Genomic DNA, 20,034 nt, shown 5'->3' with positions numbered 1-20,034 from the left:
TATTGATATAATTTTTTAAACTATTTATATATATAATTAATATTGATATTAAATAAATTATAATTTATGTATTTTATAAATTAATATTAACTTTCTATAAAAATTCAAATATAGTAATTGGCAAAAAAGTTTCACTCTATTAATATTTATTATATTCAAATAATTCATTAATAAATTCGTTAATTCAGTCTTTCACAAAAACTCATTGCTAACGTTGTATAAAATTTTCAATTTTATCACATAGTATACTCTATCATCTTAATCACATCACGTCATTTGTCTTATTTATTTAATCGAGCTTCAAAAAACGAAAACGCTCTCTTGACACTTTAATCGAGCAAAAATTGACTTTGATGTTAAAGTTCCAAATAATATATGTATGTCAATGCGTGTGTATTCTCGTGCGCGCGCTTTCTTTATATAATAAATATTATTTGTTTTCTCCAACACACAATTTCGATCCTCATAAATTGAAAATGATCGGCGACCTTGTACGTGAAAAAACTTTTGAGATTTTTATAAATATTTAAGTGATACAAAGACTAAATTCTATTTTTAACAGGGGTATCTAATAAATCTTGTAAAAAAATTCCCTGATTTTCCAAATATTTTTTTAAAATTCCAAGTAAATAAAATATTTTCAAGATTTTTTACAACTTCTGTAAAATAAAATTTTCATTTATTTATTATTATTATTATTATTAAAAATTCTATTATTAAAAAGTTTATAATTTCTGAATAGAGTTCTCCGTAAAGATACGCGTAAAAATTATTATTAGAATTATTATTAGAATATTTATTAAACAAATTAGGTCAAGACGCCGATATAACATGAAATCTCATTTGTGACCAGTGTCTTCGGTGATCTAATTTGTATAATTAATATTTTAATAATTGTATAATTAATATTCTAATAATTTTTATGCAAAGAACATTTTGTAGAACTATTGCACTCTCAAGCATTTAAAATCTAGCAAGAATGATTTCAAAAATGTCGAAGAACAAAATAAGATAAGACGCAACGTTAACAAGGCATCTCAGTTTGTCTAAATTTTTTCCGAGCCATCTTTCCTAACAGCATAAATGTTAAAAAGATGTTTATAAGAAATATAATGTTAAAACATATTTTAATATCCTGTTAATCTCTTATAAACATCTTTTGAACATATGTGCTGATAGGATTTTTAATGGCCAGCACTATTTATTTATTTATCAAAAATTTTAGAACTATTAAAAATAAAGCCAAAACAAAAGGGTAAAATATAATAATAAGAATTAGAATATATAATATTTGTAATCGTGGAATTTTTATATTAGCATATTTATATGCAAGCAATCACGCGCGATATTTTTATTAGTATTGTATGTATATACGAATATTATGTATGAGTATTATGTTTCATAAAGAGATATTCAAATATTTTGATGCTCAAATAAATGCAACAAATAAAATAATCATTTGATAACAAACAATAAAAAAATATATAATTTATCATCTTTATAGTATATACAAAAAAATTTACGTATACATATACAATTTCCATATATGTATATACAAATGAAATAATTGTATTGATATGTACATAAATTCATTTAAAAGTATTAATCACACCTTCTGTACATATACACAATTAATTTATTTTAGACGAATGGAATACGAGTGCCTCACCTCAGTACTTGTATATATATATGTATTATATGTCTCGAATGATTTGTTTGTCAGTGTACAAAGTAAACAGTGTGAACTTGACGTTTGTCTCAGTTTGTCCCGAGCCATTTTTTTGTTTAATAGACAGAATTTGTTTAAAATATTTGTTTAATCTTGTTAAAAATGTTAGAACTTCTTAAAAATAAAGCGAGAACTCTCCACAATTAATAGCTTTGTACAATGTGAGACGCCAGTTTCACGACTGACTTTACAATAAGAGAGCAAAATTATGAAAAAGAGAATTTTCCAAAAAACTTCCTGAATAAAATTCTATGAAACTTTTGTGATTTTTCCAGATAGAAAAGAAATCCTTAAAAATTCCAAGTTTTCCATATTTTTCTAAGCAGTAGACACCCTGTTTTTAGGATAAGTAATAATGCATAATAATGACATTACCACATTCTTTGATGTAAGATGTAAGAGATGACTATGACACTTTTTAATCAAACTTAAACTTTCCGATGAACGCATTTTCTTTGTGCGCGATATAAATTGCTTTGATTATTTTAAGAGAAAGTGGAATAATAGAAAAGTTATTATATTAGTGAAAAGTAACATTCAGAATGTATAAGGTAAACTAATGAAATAATAAAATTATTTTTAAATAAGGTCCGATTAACTAATTTTGATAAAAAATACGCCATGTGTTTGACAGATTAAGAGGTAAAAATATTCTAGGTAAATGTTACGCCGCGAAAAAAAAAGTCTCGTCACGCACGACGCGACTCAAGTTTCCCACGCCGCGGTTAAAATTCCTGCAAAGTGGTAAACTCTTTTTCTTTCTATAGAACCATCTTTGTCGTCGTCTTTCATCTTCTTTGCATGCGTCGAAATATCGTTACGAAGGGCACTTTTTTCTTTGTTTCTTTCTCTTTCTATTCTGTTAGAAACATCGAACAACGAAACATCGAAAATAGACGGCGCGATATGTGTCGATAGCATCTCCTTTTATTATAGCCTGGAATATTGTAATCATACTCGACCCTGGTTTTCCTCTGACACGATAACAGATTTTATCGTGGAGTACATTTGGAAAGGACCTTAAGACGGTTTATATGAAACGAAATTATATGCAAGCATGCTCGAGACGTCTGCACATACACACATATATACATATACACATATGCGTACTGTATGTCAAATACATTGATAATTTTGTCTGACAAAATAGACTGCTTGATCAATGCTAGAGAACAAATTATTAATCGTATTGTTCTACAAAACATTATTCTTTACCAATTATTTAAAAAGTATTATATCTTTTAAAATATATTTAAATTAATATTAGATTTTCTTCATAACATGTTAACGTATAAAATTATATGCACGTTATTTCGTTTTCTAACCGACTATTTTTCCTCTTTTCTGCTTAACGTTATTGAAGAGTCAACCGATAATATATTTTTCACTGCGATAATCAAGGATTTTCTTCACGCGCGTTCGTAAAACTTAACGCATCACCATCGGTTTCGTTATTTTTCTCACTTAGCGAAAAGAAATCAGCTGATTCACCATCGACTCGTGTTAGAAGAATATTGGAAAATATTTCGCTTATACAACTGACTCTCTCTCTTCATATCGCTAACTGATTTATGTCTCAACGATCATGATACGAATGTGGAAAGCAAGGCCACACACACTTCATTTTTAAATACTAAAACATAATGATAAACTATGACTATAATAGGTAACATTAAATTATAAAATTTTTTTATTTCGAGTTTCTCTTAATATAACAAACACTTTTTTGATATAAATAAGAATTCCAACTCAAATATTTACATTTCACGTTAAGTTTATCAAACGAATGTGAGGAGAAAAAAATTTAAGCGCAAATTATATGGTAAATGATAAGTCAACATACCTTGCTGAAGGAGTAGTTTGTCCAAACGAAGCAAGACCTCATTTTTATTATCCTGAAAACTCCATGGTAAATCCATACACACATCTGCCGCTACGATCCAATCCGCGTACCACTGTTCGCCTTTCTTTGTCGGCATAATACTCGTTACAGTTACGTGTAGAAACCTAAAACAAATTCAATGTTAGTCAAGACGAATTACATAAAAAACGCATTAAAATGATTTAAATTCACTATCCTTTTAATGTAGTAAAAATAAGTTGTAAAAATTTTAATGTAATAAGTTATAAAAAAATAGATTTGCGTATTTCACATATATTTACTGTTAAATATTATAATATTATTATATAGTATTATATTATTATTATATTTATAATATATTATAATTTTTATATGAAAAAAAAAACTGCTCTCTATTCATACATAACAATATCAAATATGATCTTATATCTTCGTATAGAGTAAATAAAACTCATTGTCAGAGTAACTTGATATAAATCTAACATAAGTTTAAAATGTTAATTTATGTCATTGGACGAGACAATTTCGAGGCGCGAAATATCTTATCACATAAGCACTTTGTAAATACAGTTCCATAAATACATTCCACGAAACGTCTCGCGATTCTTTGTATCGCGATTACTTTTCCTTGACGTTTCGGAAGTCACAGAGGGTTCAAAAAATAGACACGCGATTTTCCGTTTTTATCTGACATGACAGTGTCGCACGTGTGCTGGCGACACGTGAATTGTATGTGACATATATGCCTCTCGTAGAGAACAGCTTGCGCTGTCGTTTTAAACGACACGAATTAACTACCATTTGTATCATTCACGAGAAGCAAGCAAATAAAAATTAATGTTGATCATTTTTTAATTAAAACGTTTTGGAGTATTGATTTTTTCGACGGCTTAATTATCATCCGTGTCAACTGGCCATATGCTACACAGATTCTTGGTTTTTCGAGTAAAAAACTAGCAATTAAAGACTCAAATCTCACACAAAATATTCTGCGCTTTTAGATATGCAATATTCAGCGCCAGTTGATGCTATCGCTTTGCGTGCAGAAATTAACTGCTATTCGAAGTAAAGTTATCTATAATGCATGCGAAATAAAATGTCATGTTAACTAGAATAATCATCATATTATCTTTGCATCTAATGATTTTTAGGGAATGTCCAAATTTTTTGGCATTCGAGTCACAGATGCCATTCCTTTCGTAATACGACAAATATATGATAAACAAATTATTTTACATAAAAAAAAATATTCATATAAAAATATTTCATCAAAACTTTTAATATCCTTAATTTAATAGTAATATATTATTATGTAGAATATATTACTACGTGAAAGAAATGAATAATATACATTACATCTTGAAGACTTTTTATCCATAATAAATTTTTTATAAATTCTCAGAATTAGTTATTGTAATTAAAAAAACAACGTGGATAAGTCGAAATCTTTTCATCGTTGATATATCAAAAACTATAATTGAATTTAAAATGTAAAGGATGAGAAATCAATATAATTTTATACTTACAAATAAATGTACGGTTGATATAAAAATTTCTGTAGAGAATTTTTGTGAGACAAGTGAAGAAGCGTCGATGCTGAATACACGAGAGAAACGAGTACACTGACCAGTGGCCTCTACCTTGACTGCGAATTTTCGGTCGCTCGAGGGCACAGGGCCCCGAACCGACGGCCCCTATTTATTACATAATCATGCTGGCAAGTGAACGAGACGTCTGGTATATAACCCAGAAAACAGGCTGCACCGAAATTACGGGGTCTTTGCATGACACATGTAGGACCGGAAAAAACGAGAACACGCTGCGACGAAACAAGAGTACTCGAGTCTTTGACCCCGAAATTGACAAAATATTAGAAATTAATTTGACATTTATATCCTAGAAAGAGAGAGCGAGAGAGAGCAGTTTTTTCATATAAAAATAATAATATATTATACACACACACACACACACACACACATATAATAATATATAATAACATATATTATAATAATATAATATTTAATATATGTATGTATGTGCATATGTGTGTGTATATATATATATATATACATACACAATGTGTGTGAGTGTGTGTGTGTGTATGTGTGTGTACATAATATAAATTTAAAAAATATTATTTAAAATAAACATGGATTTATATAAAAATTTAATATAAAATTTAAATATAAATAGCATTTTATATACACTAATAAAAGACAATAATAAATAATAAAAACATAGAGTCAATTTTCTATTGAAAAACAAATTCGTATATATGTGAGAATAAAAAAAGAAAATTATCAAATATAAACTTATCACAAATAGAACTTGACAGTTTTCTGTGTAACCAGTAATTGATAATGTACAGCATACAATAAAATCAATTTGTGTGTCGTAAGATGGCAATACATGTCGCAAAATTTATATTAAGATTGTCATAAGATTTATATTAAATAAAAGGCAAAACACATAAATTTCATAGCTGTAAATATAAACGTAACTGTAAGAATCAACTGATAACAAATATCCGTTGAAATACTACGAAAATATTCGAAATATTTCAACTCTATAGTTACTGGCTGATTCTTATGATTTCGTCTATACACTCACACCTACGGAATTTGTGTTAACAGTGTGTTAATATTGTGGGTGTGGGTGTGTGTGTGTGTGTGTGTGTGTGCGCGCTATAGCCTTAAGAAAAAATTCCGTCAGTATGTCAGTGAATTCACTCAGTAGCGCATGGATAAGATACGCACGCATAAAAATATGCATCTTTTTCTCTCACCTATAAAAAGAATCAATATAGAACTACTTTTCGACCAAATTTCGATCAACTTATCAAAGGGTAATTAACTTATTAATATATTTATCTAAGTAAAATTTCTAATTATAAAAATTAAATTTTAACCAATAAATTAGTATAAACAATTAAAATTAAATTTTCAACAACAATAAATTAATATAAATTAGTATAAACAATAATAAATGCGTATACATAAAAAATATTGCAGATATTATTGAGAACTTTAAACAAACTGATAAGATAATAATTGATTATAGTTTGGTCGGAGTAGTCTTCAGAGTCTACTTGTTATCGTTCAGTTAGAACTCGCTCCCGTATGTGTTGACAAACCGTATCAAGCAGTACATAAAAGTAATCATCGTAAGAAGATTTATTACCACCGTAATATCTGGGAATTAACAGAAATGTACGTAAATATTTGCAAACAAAAAAAATAATAGAAAATATGTAATGCAATTCTTTATATTCTCTGTGATTACATAATTATTTTAAATAAACTTTGTGTGTATATAAATTTAGAATTATGTATAAAAAATATACGAGATTGAAAATAATTTATAAATATTTCCAATCTCATAATTTATAAGTATTTTCCAGCAATAAATAAAACGCGAGATATCATTATTTATTACTATTATTATCGCAATTATTGTATATTAAGTTTTATAAATATATATATATATTTTATAATTATATACATATATATATATATATATATATATATAAATTTTGTGAACATGTGTATATGTATTCTTGGCAAAATATAAATAATATAAAGCAAATTGTCACTAAATTCATTGAATTATAAATAATAATTGTTCATCGTATATTTCAATAATTAATTTTTATTATTACCTCGCGTATTTTTATTCTATTTATTTTATATTCAGTATTTTATTCATTTAGTTTTTTTATAATTATATTTTTAAATTTTTATCTTTCTGTAATAAACAAAAACGCGATAATTAGATTGATTTTCGCTTATCTAAAGTAAAAGAGTAAATTAGCGAAATTATCAGTTTCAAGCTTTCTTTGTGTCAGTTTAACGATTTTTTATTGTAATATCTTTTAGGAGAACCTTTCCTGCTACTTATATCGAGGGCTTTCATGATCCTGAAGCAGTGAAAGCTATGGAGTACAAAGAGCTCGGGAAAACGGGCTTATTTGTAAGCAAATTATCTTTTGGCTGTGGTCCACTCGGTTGTCATTTCGGGTAAATTATTTATTATTTTTGTGAACATTATAAGATAGTTTTTAAATGTTTAATTAATTGTATTATTGCTAGCACGTATGACGAAGCTGATGCTATCAAAGCGGTACGTCAAGCAATAAAACAAGGTGTCAATTATATCGATACAGCACCATGGTATGGTCAAGGTCAATCTGAGACAGTACTCGGCAAAGTACCAAAATTTACTAGAAATATATATATATATATATATATATATATATACATATACCTGTTTGATATGTTATTTTGCAAATTTATTATAGGCATTAAAAGAGATTCCACGAGAAGCTTATTATATCGCGACGAAAATTGGTAGATACGAGTTGGATTACGACAATATGTTCGATTTTACTATTGAAAAAACTAGAAAAAGTTTTAAAAAAAGCTTGGAGTTGTTGGGATTGGATTACGTCGACATTATTCAGGTAAGAGATATTTTTTCATATCGACATTGATAACGTTTAAAAATCTACTTGTAATTAATAAAAATAAAATATGTAAATCTTGCAGGTTCACGATATCGAATTTGCACCTTCATTAGATATAATCATCACGCAAACTCTGCCGGAATTATCAAAGTACGTAGCCGAGGGAAAGGCCAAATATATAGGTATAACTGGATATCCAGTGTCCGTACTGAAAGAATGCGTCGAAAAGAGTAATATCAGTATAGCCTGTGTCTTGAGTTACACGAGACTGACTCTGATCGACGACACTTTGTTAGAGTATATACCATTTTTCAAGGTTTGTAATATTTTTTTGTGTTCCGCATCGTCAACAAATATTTGATGACAAAATTTTATTAATTCTCGAGTACTTTGTAGAAACATAATGTAGGCTTAATCAATGCTGCTGCATTATCCATGGGTCTGTTAACAAATAATGATCCGCCCAGCTGGCACCCAGCCTCTGACGAAACAAAGAAACAATGTATGAATGCTGCACAATATTGTAAGGTCCGTTAATATAACAAAAGGATATTAAATAAATTTGTTATATAATAATTATATAACAGTTATTAATAATTAAAATGTTCATTTGTTTAATGTGTTATCAGTATATGTAATACCGTTGAAAGATTATTAATATAAATCATATACAGGATCATAACGTAGAGTTTGCCAAATTAGCAATATGGCATTCTATGCAATATATAAACGTGGACACCAATTTGATTGGAATCCAAAGCACAAAGCAATTACAGATGAGTCTGGATATCTTGCAAAATAGTATTACGGACAAAGAAAAGACAGTGTTGCAAGAAATTCAAGAAAAGTAATTCTCGTTAAACATATTTTGTACTTAATTCTTTTCAGCCTATTATTTTAAACTAAAAATAAATGAAATTATTTATTCTAGGTTCCTATCAATAATAATGAATCAACATTGGGAAGATAAAGAGATTCAATTGTACCAGGAAGCTATGAAGAACAAAATGTGATAAAAATATATTTTTATTTTCATTTTTTTATATTATTCATGGAATTTGAGTTCTATGAAAGAACATGTATAACATTCCTTAAAATATCTATATAAATCTTTCATAAAAAATAAAGCTTATTATTTCTTTTTTGGCTGAACTATAAAATTGAATAACACTAATATATGTATATCATTCTGAGGTAAAGATCACTATTTGGTTCAAGCATTTTACTTAATAGAGAACACAGACTTGTTCGCTCAGTCTCATTTCTTTTTAAGAGATTCGTTATCCTAATCAATATATTTATATATATCATTAATGTTAATAATTAATTTAAAATATATTACTGACATAAAAAATTGTTTTTATTTTGAGATAAGTAATCGTCCTCATTAGGTTTAATTCGATAAGTTAATTCATACATTAATATCATATAGAATCCTAGAAAAGAGTTGTGATACATCTGTTTCAATTCAAATCCCTTTTTATGGCACAATTCTCTACCGCCTTTTGTATACTCGGAAGCCACTGTGTTTGCACAACTATACCCTGCTTCAATTGCAAATTGTACAGCAGTATTGAGCAAGCGTGCTGCTATACCTTTCCTTTGATATTGCTTGTGCACACATAATCTCTTTATCCAAGCACATTTATCTAATCTATGACTTTTGGACAAACAAATAGTTCCCACAATCTTTTTGGTTTGTGAAGAAATTTCCATGTTGGCTTGGTAATACTGTTGTTCTGTGATTATAGTATAATGCACTTCTTGAGGATTTTGTGTCGTTAAGTAAGGCTGAACTACTTCAGCAACCCAGAAACATGAGAAGAGATTAGACATATAAAGCCTGTCAACAAAAACATTAAAACATCTTGAATCGTGACATATCTTATTAAGATATTATAAGATCCATGTACAATACACTACCTTGGAATGTCAGTCACTTCTTCATTAATTTCTACTAGCTTTGCAGCAAAAATGATGTATGTGCCAACATATGTCAATATAATGACTATAGGTATAACCGTAAGGCAAATGGTTAGTGGCATTTCAAAGAAGATAAACATCATCGCAGAGAGGAAAAGCATTAGTTGAAAGGTTGTTTCCTTTAACAACATTCCACGAAACGTGGCACCCAGGGAAGACATCACGCTATTTCTAATTAATTCCTTGCAACCTAGCTCATCGCCCGGCTTGAAGGCACGCACAATTATAAGATAACTCATTATCAGGAGAGGCACTTTTATGTGAAGCTATGATACTATGAAAATATCCCACTATATACGTTTACTTTTAAATATATACAAATATGCTTGCCATGTTATTTATCTCAAGTGACTCTTTTGTTGTGTTTATTACTTAAGACATGATCTATCAACAATGCTTATATATAGCTTACTGTCAGACTTTCGGACCAAAGACAAACCATTGCACAAATTACATCGCCTGTCTTGTCGTGCAACATGCGCACAGCGATCCGAATTACATATGTATGTATGTACAATGTAAATACGTATTCTAGGTTATGGTGTATATTGTATACAAATTTTAACCTACTTTCATCTCATGTAATTTTTTTACAAATTACAATTTTTAACGCAGTGCAACTCGTGTTTCTAAAGTATGCTAACATTCCAGACAGCTGATAATAAAATATATGAATTTTTTTTTATCGCCTTTACACACAAAAATATTTATACTTTTATAATGTAATTATAGGATAGATATAACAAGCATGTATATTATTTTTTATTTCTATAATTTTTTTTGTTTTAAATATTGTAGATATATAAAATTATTATTGAAAAAAAAACATATATATATTTATTTATTTATAATTTTCTGATACAATTGAATCTCTTTACCTTCCTAATATTGATTCTTTGTTTTATTGATAAAAATTTAGAATAAATAATTATATATTTTTTTTAGTTTAAAGTTTATCAGTAATAAAGACATATGCGAATATTTATTCTTCAGTAATTTTATTAATACTCACATAAATACTTCGCTATGGTCACGTGGAGTTCACTTGACGAATTTGTCGATTATATCGCCCTACCGGCGCGATATAAATCGTAACGATGGTCACACGGAATTCACTTGACAAAACTGTCGCATTATCAACGCGATACACGATATTTATACAAAATACAAAAATCGCCCGATACCTTTTTCCGCAATTCTGGCAATATACGTTTGCAAGCAATATTCCTTCTTGGAATCTATAAATTTTCCGTTAATTTTACAACTGATAATAGTCGCCCGTTATTTTATTGACGCGATATATACTCATAATACGATAATCGCGCGATATGTTTTTCGACACTCCCGATATTACGCGCAATTATTTTTGCAACGATATTTATCTCGATTAACAACTTTCTTCGATACTTTACAACACTTTTACGATACTCGATCGCGATTTATATCCGCACGATAAATCCGTCCGAACTTTTGCCGCGCTTGAAACTGCTCGAACCCCTCTGCAGGAGAACGGAAATGATGAAATATATTTTAACTTCCGTTTCAAATATGGCTGCCGTGACGTGCTCAACTTAAGCGCCAATTTTTATGAAATGCAACATTAAGGGTACTATTACATTTGTCAAATCGAACGTAGTGATTGGCTAACAAAGAGAAAATTTTTACGGAGTTAGTGGTTTTTCAACGGACGCCTGTGATTGGTTGATTCTCACGGTTACGTCTACGCTCATGGAATTTGTGTTTTAAGGTAAATTTTCACCGTCTTTGTCGCTCAAACAATCGGTTTCAGTGGCTCGTGAAAATTTACCTTTATATCTTGAAAACTTTATCGGTGTAAATTGGCGCGCAGTCGTTTGCAATTTCGGTCAGTTTCGGTGCAGATTCAATCGTAATCGACAATATCGTGCGACAATTATAATAAGTATTGTTAGCAATAGTGTGTAGTGTCGGGAATGTCGAGAAAAGTAAAATTGCGGACGATAGTTCCGTCTACGCGATCGTAACTATATTGTTAAATAATCGTATATAAATAAAAATACCGAAAGTAAATAAGTATTGTTTAAAATCGTATTATTTAGATGCACGCAAATTTCGTTCTCGTGATTAGTTTTCGGGAATAAATATATCGCCTGCAAACAAAAGTGTATATAGTATACCGGAAGTTCTGACAATAGTCGAGTATATTTTACGGTAAACACAAATTTATGCATTCAAATAACTCCATACGTCAAACATAGCTCCATACGTCAAATATAACTCCATACGTCAAATAGCTTCGTACGTGGTAAGTACGCATTGTTTTTACACATTCAAGCTAATAAAATAAGATTTTATTATTTTATTCGAAAAATTTCGATAAATCTTATTTAATGCGATGTTACCGACGATGGTCCAGATATAATTACCCTACGGGTAATTATACAATTTTACCGACATGTGCTTTTAGTACACTTTATGGATGGCGCTTTATGTATTACTCGCATCGCTAAATTCGCGCCAATTTTATATTAGTCTTATTGAGGGATCGATAATTGATAACCCGGCCACTGATGACGAGTGATTGACGTATTTCGTAGTTTTCGTGTATAATACGTGTTACAAGCGTCGAGAGTGTTTGCTACACGTGCTAAAGTGACGAGTGATCATTCTACGCGCGCGTAATAGTAATTAATCGTGTGTTATTTTCGTTCGGCAGGTATTTTGTGCGAGTCTTCCAGCTTTCAAAATAAGGAACGATATCATGACAGAGGAGACGACGAATTCTTCAGTAACTTTTTTCGGTGAGTAAATTTAATCGACGTACTTAATTATTCACTTATTTTATTTACGTAACGTATCATAAATCGCATAAAAAAGTACTGCAGACGTTATCTTGAAGGGAGAATAACTTAGAATCTTTCCGAGATTGAGACGCATTTGAAAATATCTTATTTATTCAAATTAAAAAATCGTCACATTAAAATTACATTATTATAACGGTGTACAATGTCCATTTTTCAATTCTACGTATAATATTTCATTCATTTCGTGCGAATTAATTGCGGTGTTCGTTCTGCAATATTCCCACCTGGTTGAAATATAAAAAAATAATTACATGTATATAATATAATACATATATATAATTTGTGATATTTTTCCCTTCGGTTTTCAAATAAATTTTATAGCAAATTTTTATTAAAATTATTATATGTCACATATATATTATATATATTGATATATAATATAAAATGATATTGTTGCATATATTTACCTATGGCCTTTACGATCTTCAAGGGTAAGTTTATCGAAAAGTATTACTTCCATCTCTGGGTTTGATGTACTCTCTTCCTCTGTCTTATTAACAATGCGTTGATATGAAACGATGCCGGTGATTGTTGGAATATCTTCGAGTAAAGTACCGAATTCCGCGGCCGCAATATTATAAAATATCATTCGTTCATTTTTTTGTTTGGACAAGCTTGAATAACATTTGAAGCAATTAATAAATTTTATTACCAACAGGCACTCGATTTATCTTTCTTTCAAATAAAGTATCAATTATTTACGTTGCATTACATCATACAATGTGTGAATCGTGTTATAAAAATATATAGTTAATACTTTACAAGTTAACATTATAATTGAGATGATACTATTGTAATTGACGTTCGTTAAAATTTATTAAATGTTGGAATATTTATAGCGTTGTAGATTTCGATTAGATAAATCAATTATTTTTCTATATTTATAGAATATTTTTTACTTACGTGCACTGAATCTTAAAGAATGTTGTAGAATTACCGAGGAAAATTTTGAAAAATAATATACCAGATGTTTTCGGCATATCCTCGGACATCATCACTGATGCTCTGAGTGGTTGACCTAAAATTTATAAAATTCCTCAAATTACGACTTGCAAAATATAATACGGAATAACGATAACTATACAATTACAATATTAATTTGGAATAATTAATTATCTAAGCTTACTTTTCAATTTTTTTCTAAATAAAAAATCGTGTGATAAATTATTAGTTAAAAAATGTATACAACGAATTAATATTGATCTATTAATCGTCAATCTGCAATATATATTTTAATTTTCTCAAGATAATTTATTTATTCTCGTAGAAACAATTGGGGCAATTATAAATTATTGTTCGTGTCGAAAATAATCATTTTCAATATAGAAATTCAATTATCTGGATATTCTATTACCACAAAACGGTTTTTCGGCTCTGGTCGATAGATAATAAATTCCCAAGGGTCCACGATTAGCTGCATAACCCATTTCTTGATTCCAATCAATCGATTCCATAGGAAAACATGTTCCCTTCGCATAAGATATTCCTCCTTGCGGACAGGGCCATGCGACGAATTTACACTCTTCATTCTGCGAACGGATGCTGTCTATAAACAGCTGCCAAGCTCGTAAATGGCTACATGCTATATCCCGATCCAATAGCTCTTCTAAAATTAATAATTAATAAAAATAAATAATTATAAACTTTATAAAAACATATATGCTTTAATATATATATATATATATATATATATATATATATATATATCTACGTTGATTTTATTGAAATATTCAAATATTTTTAATAAATTTTTATTAATGTATATTAGAAATATATATATATATATAATAAAAACAATTAATTTAAAATTATTTCGATTTGGGCACGACAAATTTTTATCTTATCAAACTGATGCTATTAATTGTAATAATATAATAATTTTTCAAAATTAAACAATTGAAAGAGACAAGTATTTAAATTAAACAAATTAATATTTTTGCGCGCTTAGATTACTTTTAATTCTCACCTTTTAAATGGCTGACTACCACCGAATTCTTAACATCGGTACAACCGGGTTGCTCTCTGCCACCATTAGGAAAGAAATCGATATGTCCGATCGGCTTAAGTAGGCCAAAGCCATCCGCGAAATCTTGAGAACCATCGGTATGAATGACATCAACGAGAAGAGCGTCAGTGGCATCCAATTTTCTCGACTTCTCCCGGAACAGATGATGCCTGAAGAATGGTGACGCTGGATCGAGACCTGTTATACGACCTACAAGCAGATTCTTTCGTTTCAATACTTCTGAGGCGCAACCGGCCACGTGTGCGCCAAGACTGAAACCGATCACGTGGATGTCAATGGGATTGATTCCCAAATTAATGGTATCCAAAAGAATTAAAGCCAATTGTCGGCCAACCAGTTCGCTATTTGCCACTGCAGCTGCATAAGTAGTGCCTGCTCCCCTCGTCCAGTCTAAAATGACGACGTTTACGTCTTCCTGTAGGTGACGACATTTTTGAAGATGTTAATAATTCGGTGGTAATGGCTTAAAAATTTTGCAGTTCAAATTTGAAAGATAAATAGGAAAATAAATTGCTAAACATTACTATATCGAGAAGCAGATTAACGCCAAGTATAGCGCCAATATCACTCCCACTGCCCTTGTAACCGTGTATCAATACTTTGAGATGTTTCGTGACATTGAATCGGGAATGTACAATGGATCTCAAGTTGTCACCGTACTGTAAGGGTTCTGGATTTTGTCGATCTACACGTGTATAGAGAAAGAATCTAGTTTGAATCACCCTAGGATGTTCAGGCGGTCGTTTTATCGATAAATGCTGCGGCGGATCCGCGAAACAACCAACTAAATCTGAAATATTTTACGTATACCAAATAATATTAAGATAAATATTTTTATCTTACATCTTACAATATTTAGATATTAAGAAAAAATAAAAAATTATGTTTAAAGATATATATTTATTATGGAAAAGAAAGAAGCTTATTTCAAATTTATTTTCAATTTCATTCAAGTTCATATTAATATATTCGCATTTTATATTAATCGTTATTTAAAATTACAAATTAACTCAACTAACTAAATCTGAAATATATTTTACTAAATAATATTAAGATAAATATTTTATCTTATTTTTATTAATATTTAGATATTAAGAAAAAATAAAAAATTATGTTTAAAGATATATATTTACTTGAAAAAGAAAGAAGCTTTAATTAGTATAATTATATTATTTCAAATTTATATTCAATTTCTTCATATTAATATATATATTCGCATTTTATATTAATCGTTATTTAAAATTACAAATTAACCAAAGCAAAATTTCAAGAGTGTTACCGTAACAAACTTTAGATTTTTCCTCGCGAAAGATGGCAATCCGTCTCAGCATAGAGCGATTTCGTGGACGATGTTTGACTGTAAAGATAAACATGTTACCTTGACGAGAAGTTCAGTAACCAAATTTCAATTATGAAATTAAATGCATCCGCACGTTTATTGGCATTTTATTTGCCTCATCGCGGCCCCACTTGCATTTTCCTTTCACTCACAGCACCGTAAATTGTTATTCGTACAATATTACGCACTTCAGTACGATTTACGCGCCGGTAGACGCAATATCTTGCATTCACATAATTATGATGTCAGTTCAGTGTATTTACAGTCTATTACTATCTTGAACTATTGCACCATGTAATTTTATAATAACAGTCGCGTTGTGAAAGTGGGCCGTATATGCAACTATAACTTTACAACTTGCAAAATTCAATTATTATTTCTCCATATTTGCAAATATTTATTTTCTGCGTATAGTGAATGTGCGTGTAGTGGTGTTTTGTGAGATTTATATATGTTCTCCGTTTTCATACATTTTTAAATATTTATATAATAAAAATATCTTTATATGTTGGTTTGATCCATCTTTTATAAAATAATTGTTTAAAGTAATTATAATGCATAATAACAGTTATTGATTATGCCGCTGAACTGACAAATCTCTATATTATATCAACTATAATACTATTATACCGTTATTTAATTAAAATTATTTAACTGAAAATTTATAAATAGCTTTACATTTATAACTCACACACGCACATATATATATATATATATATATATATATATATATAATGTTTTATCGAAAATATATATAGAGAAATGCTCACCTAATAATTGATAAGTGACGCAATATGTAATAAAATTATGCAATGAAAATAATATCTGATTTTCACGCTGCAAATTTGATCGTTTATTTATTAAGTCAACGTAACAGTATATATTTGCACTCACCAGATTGCAACTTTCCAGCAATTGATGTAGTAACAGCGGTTATGAGTAAAACGAAAAGAACATGATGAAGAATGTTGACTGGCTGCATCTTGTCACTGGGTCGTCGAAGCCTTGTGTCCTTCGTACAGGTCGTTGCATTCTTCTCCTCCCGCCTCCCCACCTTCTTCCAAACTTTCTGCTTTTTATTTCTCTTCTTCCCTCGCCGAAATGCTTCGCGTTTATGTCGCGATCGACGAGACGCGCTTTTTGTTTTATTTTGCCGTAAGACTCACCCAGGGGCGGGCTTTGCCCAGCTATAGAAAGCGTACCTTCTCTATTAATGGCCTTCTTTTTGCGCAACTCTCTTTCCGCTTGCTAGAGCCTGACGACTGCACCAACATTTGCTCAAGATTCGGTCCCGAGATCGACAAAGAAAATCCTTGTTTATCTTTTTTATTCTTTTTACTCTCTTTTACATCGAACTTTGTGTAGCGTCCTCTTTTTTTTTTTCTAATTAAAATATTATATAAAGACTACTAGAAGAGGGAGATTGAGAAAAAAATTTAGAATACAATGATAAAAGGTAGAATATCATTTCATTTGACTTTATAATTATTTTTCTTATGAATGTGCCAAAGTCCAAGATGAATCTAAACATGTATCTCTATCGATCGAATGTTTGATTATTAATCGCCTCTTGATTAATATTTGTCAGCGATGTTAATGCGTCAATACGCTTTCGCTGCAAATAACTACGACGTTCACCTTAACATGATGTAACTGTGTCATACCATCCTCCGATGCAAACAGCAGAAATTGCGAACACAGAACTGAGTGTCAATGCATCGCTTTCACTAAGTGAATTATGCTACGTGTCTTCTCGCAAAATATCTGACCCCAAACAAAAATAGAAAACAAATTGATTCATCCGTTTGCAAAATAGAAACTGGGGTAAACATATAATGAATCTTCAGAATGCATCTGTTTTACGTGAATATTTTGTTAATTGACATGTAAGCTTATCATGTAATTAAGATTTAACTTGATTTAACCTCTATGAATTATGAAATGCAGGAGAGAAACACGATCTTTTAAATTATTTTAGAAAACGTATACTCATGGTAGAACGCGGAAATTGATTTCTACAATGTAAAAGCATTTAATTTACATGTAGACCGGTCGAGTGAGTTTTGCAATTGTACAAGTGTTCAATTAAATTACATAAGTCAAATTAGTTGTAAGTTAAGTATCTTTCACCCATAATACGCGCATGTTTTATTCATTTTTATTTTTTGTTTTTTGTTTTGAAATTTAAAATAATATGTAAAAATATATCTTACCTTTTCCAAAAATAATTGATTGTACGGCAAATATAAAATAGCTATTTAACTGAATCGATGATCAAACATTTCAACTGTTATTAATAAATATATAACCTAGGAACTTTAGTATTGTTTGTTCTATTGTCAAGTTTTTTTAATTTTTTTCTAATATAATTAACTTTCAATTTATAAGCATTTATCAATTTTACTCTCTCTTTTATCATAATATATTAGGATCAATAACTGTTTTGTCATATAACTGGTACACACATATTACTGCAAACACGGTAATCAATTAATTTTGTAATTATGACTTATGACTTACGTTTTCCATTAGAATTTATATTTTATACTGACAATGAGAATCGATTACGAAGGAACACAGGCACTTGAGAGAGAGATGATTACTTATAACATATTTATTTGTAATGTTTTATTAATATACTCCTTACCGTAGACATATATTTATATCGTATGGCAGCATATTATTATGATATTGTATAATATAGGTGTGAGGTGACTGACAGAACGATTCATTATTTCTCTTATTACTCTCCGCGGCCGAAGAACGATACATGCTTATTCATTGCTCCCTACCTCGCTCATTCACACTCGTATTCACACACTCATTCTTATAGTTATTCCATTCATTCTGCTACTATCGGTCTCTTTCGCTTCTTCCTCTCGCTCGTCTCTCGTCTCTCGTCTCTCGTCTCTCGTCTCTCGTCTCTCGCGAATCGACGAAATCGCACGAAATTTATAATAGCGTTTTTCTCCCGTCATTTTTTCCCCCCATTGTGATCTTTCGATTCCGACCCGTTTGCCGCGTTTCGTCGATTCATCTCGCGATAAACGCATTCGACTAATTAAATGCGTCGCGCGCGTCACACGCGCACCGACCGCACGTGCGAACCGCCGTTAATTATCGATTATCTCGTCTGCGCGATAATCATTATGATAATAATTATGATATATAGTCTCATTATATTACTCTCGCTCGTAACATTATCTCATACTTATCTCGCCTAGTTAAAATATCAATATACATTATAATATACTCTAGTAACGATAATGCAACGTCGTTAATTTATTATACTTTGCAACTTAGAAAAATAGTCCTGGCTAGAGTAGCCGCGGCCGCGTCGCGTCGCGTGCGCTCTCTCGCGCGATCGATCCTTCAAAAGCGGTCGATATTACTACATACGTGCATGTGTACATTCGACATATACTCTACATATATATGTATATTTTTATTTATATATATATATATATATATATATATATATATATATATATTCTTTTTTTTTTTTTTTTTTTTTTGTTATCTTTCTCTAATCTGGGGCTTTTCGCAGCGATCCGTCCTATCCACCTATGAGAAATATTCGAAAGGATTATCTAATTGACTAAAAAAATTGGCCGATCGAAATCACATGGCCTAACTCGATCGCTCATTTCCGAGATATATGGAGGAGTCTTCTCCAAAGTATTATCTATGAATTCTATCGATTCCCTTGATCTATTTCGCATAGGTGATTGACGATAATATTTTTGAACAAACGCGCAGCTCCAGTATACAAATCAATAATATATCCTTTA

At 30.0% G+C, this 20,034-nt stretch overlaps 4 protein-coding genes and 1 long non-coding RNA gene across 6 annotated transcripts in view; 2 read left to right on the top strand and 3 right to left on the bottom strand.

The window, feature by feature from the left end:
* LOC140670894 (pleckstrin homology domain-containing family G member 5) overlaps positions 1–11,534 on the bottom strand; it is a 138,119-nt gene extending 126,585 nt beyond the window's left edge. The window contains exons 1-2 of one of the 2 annotated variants that reach the window (XM_072901744.1): positions 11,048–11,534; positions 3,573–3,736 (exon numbers count right to left, since the gene is read on the bottom strand). In XM_072901744.1, the coding sequence (XP_072757845.1) occupies positions 3,573–3,736; positions 11,048–11,049 (166 nt within the window). In that variant the 5' untranslated portion in view covers positions 11,050–11,534. Of the gene's footprint in view, positions 1–3,572; positions 3,737–11,047 lie in introns of those variants that run through there. The other variant, XM_072901745.1, reaches the window with a different exon arrangement.
* LOC140670897 (uncharacterized) lies at positions 6,291–9,115 on the top strand. Its single transcript, XM_072901749.1, has 9 exons — positions 6,291–6,435; positions 6,651–6,799; positions 7,466–7,606; positions 7,679–7,796; positions 7,888–8,049; positions 8,135–8,368; positions 8,449–8,580; positions 8,727–8,899; positions 8,984–9,115. Coding segments are annotated over exons 2-9 (1,044 nt in total). The 5' UTR covers positions 6,291–6,435; positions 6,651–6,797; the 3' UTR covers positions 9,066–9,115.
* Positions 9,391–10,522, bottom strand: LOC140670898 (N-acetyltransferase family 8 member 3). Its single transcript, XM_072901750.1, has 2 exons — positions 9,976–10,522; positions 9,391–9,895 (listed from the first exon to the last, which is right to left on the bottom strand). Exons 1-2 carry the CDS (start codon positions 10,272–10,274, stop codon positions 9,391–9,393), a joined length of 804 nt encoding a protein of 267 aa, XP_072757851.1. The 5' UTR covers positions 10,275–10,522.
* A 375-nt stretch (positions 11,535–11,909) lies between the features above and the next one.
* LOC140670899 (uncharacterized) overlaps positions 11,910–20,034 on the top strand; it is an 81,490-nt gene continuing 73,365 nt past the window's right edge. The window contains exons 1-2 of the long non-coding RNA XR_012047644.1: positions 11,910–12,319; positions 12,731–12,815. This is a non-coding gene — a long non-coding RNA (uncharacterized lncRNA). The remainder of the gene's footprint in view (positions 12,320–12,730; positions 12,816–20,034) is intronic.
* On the bottom strand, positions 12,576–19,714 carry LOC140670896 (pancreatic triacylglycerol lipase). Its single transcript, XM_072901748.1, has 8 exons — positions 17,138–19,714; positions 16,184–16,261; positions 15,429–15,694; positions 14,845–15,319; positions 14,233–14,484; positions 13,782–13,896; positions 13,286–13,492; positions 12,576–13,102 (listed from the first exon to the last, which is right to left on the bottom strand). Exons 1-8 carry the CDS (start codon positions 17,223–17,225, stop codon positions 13,006–13,008), a joined length of 1,578 nt encoding a protein of 525 aa, XP_072757849.1. The 5' UTR covers positions 17,226–19,714; the 3' UTR covers positions 12,576–13,005.

This window comes from Anoplolepis gracilipes, chromosome 11, assembly GCF_047496725.1.
Source record: "Anoplolepis gracilipes chromosome 11, ASM4749672v1, whole genome shotgun sequence".
Classification (NCBI taxonomy): Eukaryota; Metazoa; Arthropoda; class Insecta; order Hymenoptera; family Formicidae; genus Anoplolepis; species Anoplolepis gracilipes.
This window is presented reverse-complemented; position numbering and strand designations above follow the sequence as displayed.